The sequence below is a fragment of the Olea europaea genome, chromosome 4 (genome assembly GCF_002742605.1).
Source record: "Olea europaea var. sylvestris chromosome 4, O_europaea_v1, whole genome shotgun sequence".
In the NCBI taxonomy this organism is placed as follows: Eukaryota; Viridiplantae; Streptophyta; class Magnoliopsida; order Lamiales; family Oleaceae; genus Olea; species Olea europaea.
In genome coordinates, this window is record NC_036240.1 from 3,987,246 (window position 1) to 3,991,163 (window position 3,918).

Here is a 3,918-nt window from a genome sequence, read left to right on the forward strand (position 1 = left end):
TTTTAAAAAATATATGATATAATTAATGGAAACATGAAAATATTAAATCACGTCATTAAATAATCGTGTTTGTTCTTCTCCCAAAGTTTTTGAGTATTCTTAGTTTAATAAATCACATTAACTATTGATTACATTATTAAATTTTATTACAAATGTTCAAAAAAAAAAAAATAATAATAATAATAATTTATTGTATTACAAAATGTATAACAAAAATAGGCGCAAATACCCTTAACCAAATTTTTTACAAAGTGAAAGAGAATGGCAAAATTGTACTTAACTATTTTGGTGTAAAATGATGCAAAGTCTGGTACAACATTGAATTGACTTTACACCAAAATTTGATGCAAAATGGTGTTTTGGTGCGCACATTGAAGTTGCTTTAAAAGAACAAATTTGTCTTTTAAATTTTGGATATCGCTCCCCTAACTCGGTGCAGTTTTAATAAAGAATTAGAGATTATTCTTAAGCTATAAGCTCCATTGAAACATGTTCTTAATATGAAAATCATTATCGGATATGGGTATTAGCAATCCTAATCTCCATTGATCAAATCAAGAGGAGGAGCAAAATGCACCTATCCTTCACAGAAAATGTATAGTGAAGGAGAATTACGTCTCCCGTCCCATCCCATCCACCATTTCCTCCTGCTAATGGACCCCACTCCTGCAAAGGCCAGGCGGCGTGCAAATTAAAGATGAAATAACAAACATATAATTATTATACTACAAAAACCACTTTTCCAAATTTCGTGAGAGTAATCAAATCGAGGTTGTATAGTTTTATTGATTAATGTTCACTCACAGTCAACACACTGACAGCTTTCCCAAAAAGAAAAAACTTCAAAGCAAGAAACCTACCCCTCCTTTCACTTTTCTTTTTCATCTTCTTCTTCTTTGATGCTTTTTCCTTTTGTCACACTATTACTTTCATGGAGGCTTTGAAGCTTTTTTCTCTCTACATTGCTCTTGTTCTAACTCTCTCTCACTCTGCTTCAGATGTCGAGTTGATTTTGCAAAAGCTCAAGCCTTCGCTAATAGGGAATTCGGAGAATTTCCTGTTGTCTACATGGAATGCTACTGTGCCACTCTGCCAGTGGAGAGGCCTCAAATGGGCCTTAAAAAATGGTACTTCTTTGGTTTGTACTGACCTCTCTTCGCCTCAATGGACCAGTCTTTCTCTATACAAAGACCCCTTTTTGCACCTCATTTCTCTTCAACTCCCATCTGCAAATCTGTCAGGGGTACTACCTAGAGAGATAGGGGAATTTTCAAATCTTGAAAGTCTTTATCTTGGTGTGAATGCACTTTCTGGGACAATCCCTTTGGAGCTTGGGTACAGTTCTTCTCTATCAGATATTGATTTGAGCCACAATTTGCTTACTGGGGCTTTGCCAACATCCATTTGGAACCTCTGCGATCGCTTGGTTTCGCTTCGGCTACATGGTAATTCTTTGTCTGGTTCTCTTCCTGATCCTGCATTACCTGATGCTACTTGCAAGGTTTTGCATTTTCTTGATTTGGGACAAAACACGTTTTCTGGGAACTTTCCGGAGTTCATTACTAGGTTCAATGGACTTAAAGAGCTTGATCTTGGGAACAATATGTTTTTTGGTCCAATTCCAGAGAGTATTACTGGGCTAAAGTTGGAAAAATTGAATCTTTCGCACAATAATTTTAGTGGGGTGTTGCCAAAATTTGTGGAATCAAAGTTTGGGGTGGAAGTTTTTGAGGGGAATAATCCTACTCTTTGTGGGCAACCCTTGAGATCTTGTGGTGGAAGCTCGGGATTGAGTTCCGGTGCAATTGCTGGAATTGTCATTGGTTTGATGACTGGAGCTGTGGTCCTTGTCTCATTGTTGATTGGGTATTATCAAGGGAAGAAACGGAAGAATCTGGATGATGAGGAGGAGGAATTCGAGGAACTAGAGGATGAAGAAGAAGGCTGTGGCGCTGCTGGTGGCAGTGAGGGGAAGTTAGTCTTGTTTCAGGGCGGTGAGCATTTGACATTGGAGGACGTCTTGAATGCAACAGGGCAAGTTATGGAAAAGACAAGTTATGGGACTGTGTACAAGGCGAAATTAGCCGATGGAGGAACCATTGTTTTACGGTTGTTGAGAGAAGGTAGTTGTAAAGATAGAAGTTTGTGTTTGCCTGTGATTAAGCAATTGGGACGAATTCGACATGACAATTTGATTCCATTGAGAGCTTTCTATCAAGGGAGAAGAGGGGAAAAGCTTCTCATTTATGACTATCTACCTAACAAAACTCTCTATGATCTACTGTATGGTAAGTAGATGGGTTTTCTTTTTTCTGCAGTACAATATTTTTGCAAATCAGTATTATGAATACATGTAGAACATAGAAGCATCTCATTTCTATCAGAATTAGGATTACCACTGAATTGTAGGTTCCAACATGCTGTTAGTATTAAGGTTTTTGAGGAATCTAAGTTTGTGCAGTTTGGATTCCTCGAAACTTATTCCATTAAAGCTACATGTATTACCTTACGGAGTGAACAAAAATTATCTTGGCAGAGGACACACCAAAATATGAATTCTTGTGCAAGCATAATATCACTTGTAGCCTCCGTAAATTTTCTTCTTATGTTGCAATCCAGCTGCAGAACCCGTAAACAGACAACACTTTTTGGCATTTTGTTTTCTTCTCATGGGATTGATGATCCGATAGGTGTAGGCACTGAGAAACATACTGCTTCCATTTGTTCAAATAAACTAAGTTTTTTGCTTTTTATATCACATTACTTTTGATAATGCTTGGGCATGGCAGATGAGTTTTCACTTACTTAGGTAGCATTTGGTGTAAAATGGATAATTTGACATGATGAGAAAGGTATAAATTGCATTTATTGATTCTAGAAGGCAAGCACTTGGAACAATTATTCTAAGCTTTGTGATATTGACATGATGGAAAATATTTGGAACATAAGCTTAATTGTATATTCTTATATTTGCTACTTGATTGCAGAATCCAGAGTCGGAAAACCGGTGCTGAGTTGGGCTAGGCGACACAAGATTGCTTTGGGAATAGCCAAGGGATTAGCTCATCTTCATGGTCTTGAGACACCAATAACTCATGGGAATGTGAGGTCAAAAAATGTTCTTGTTGATGATTTCTATGTGGCCAGGCTCAACGAGTTTGGAATTGACAAAATAATGATTCCATCTGTAGCTGATGAAATAGTTGCACAAGCTAAAACCGACGGCTACAAGGCTCCAGAACTTCAGAAGATGAAGAAATGCAATTCCCGAACTGATGTTTATGCATATGGAATACTTTTACTCGAGATTTTACTTGGCAAAAGGCCTGGTAAAAATGGAGGAAATGGGGAGTTTGTTGACTTGCCTTCACTGGTGAAAGTGGCAGTTTTGGAGGAAACAACAATGGAAGTGTTCGATGTGGAGCTGTTGAAGGCAACAAAGAATCCTATGGAAGAAGGGCTCGTTCAAGCATTGAAACTTGCAATGGGATGTTGTGCTCCTGTGGCTGCTGTTCGACCTACGATGGACGAGGTTGTTAGGCAGTTGGAAGAGAATCGACCAAGGAATAGGTCCGCTTTATACAGCCCTGCTGAAACTCGGAGTGGAAGTGGTACCCCTTTCTAAGTCATTCCTTTTTCATTCAACTGTAAATTGCATATGGTTCATCGCTAGATCTAGTGAAGACGCATGCGAGTAGATGATCATCAGTTCTTATGTTGTTCTTAGCATTTTTTTTTTTGTTTTTGGGTTTTTGGTTTTATTCTGTAATTTATAGATATTGCCTTATAAAATTTGCTCTTTATCGAATGTGCACAAGACTAATATGTTTGGTTATAATTTTCTCATATACACTCAACATAATTTGTCTGCATGATGAATTTAGATTTTAATAATAAAGGTAATATAGTGTTGAGCTA

The 3,918-nt window shown here is 37.5% G+C and overlaps 2 protein-coding genes across 2 annotated transcripts in view; one reads left to right on the forward strand and one right to left on the reverse strand.

Moving 5' to 3' along the window:
* LOC111392595 (alcohol dehydrogenase-like) overlaps window positions 1-885 on the reverse strand; it is a 14,020-nt gene extending 13,135 nt beyond the window's left edge. The window contains exons 1-2 of the mRNA XM_023017952.1: window positions 805-885; window positions 578-666 (exon numbers count right to left, since the gene is read on the reverse strand). Coding sequence (XP_022873720.1) covers window positions 578-666; window positions 805-885 — 170 coding nt within the window. The remainder of the gene's footprint in view (window positions 1-577; window positions 667-804) is intronic.
* LOC111393341 (putative kinase-like protein TMKL1) lies at window positions 753-3,817 on the forward strand. The gene is made up of 2 exons (XM_023018839.1): window positions 753-2,288; window positions 2,988-3,817. The coding sequence occupies exons 1-2, from the start codon at window positions 932-934 to the stop codon at window positions 3,623-3,625; spliced, it is 1,995 nt and encodes a 664-aa protein (XP_022874607.1). The 5' UTR covers window positions 753-931; the 3' UTR covers window positions 3,626-3,817.
* The last annotated feature ends 101 nt before the right edge of the window (window positions 3,818-3,918 follow it).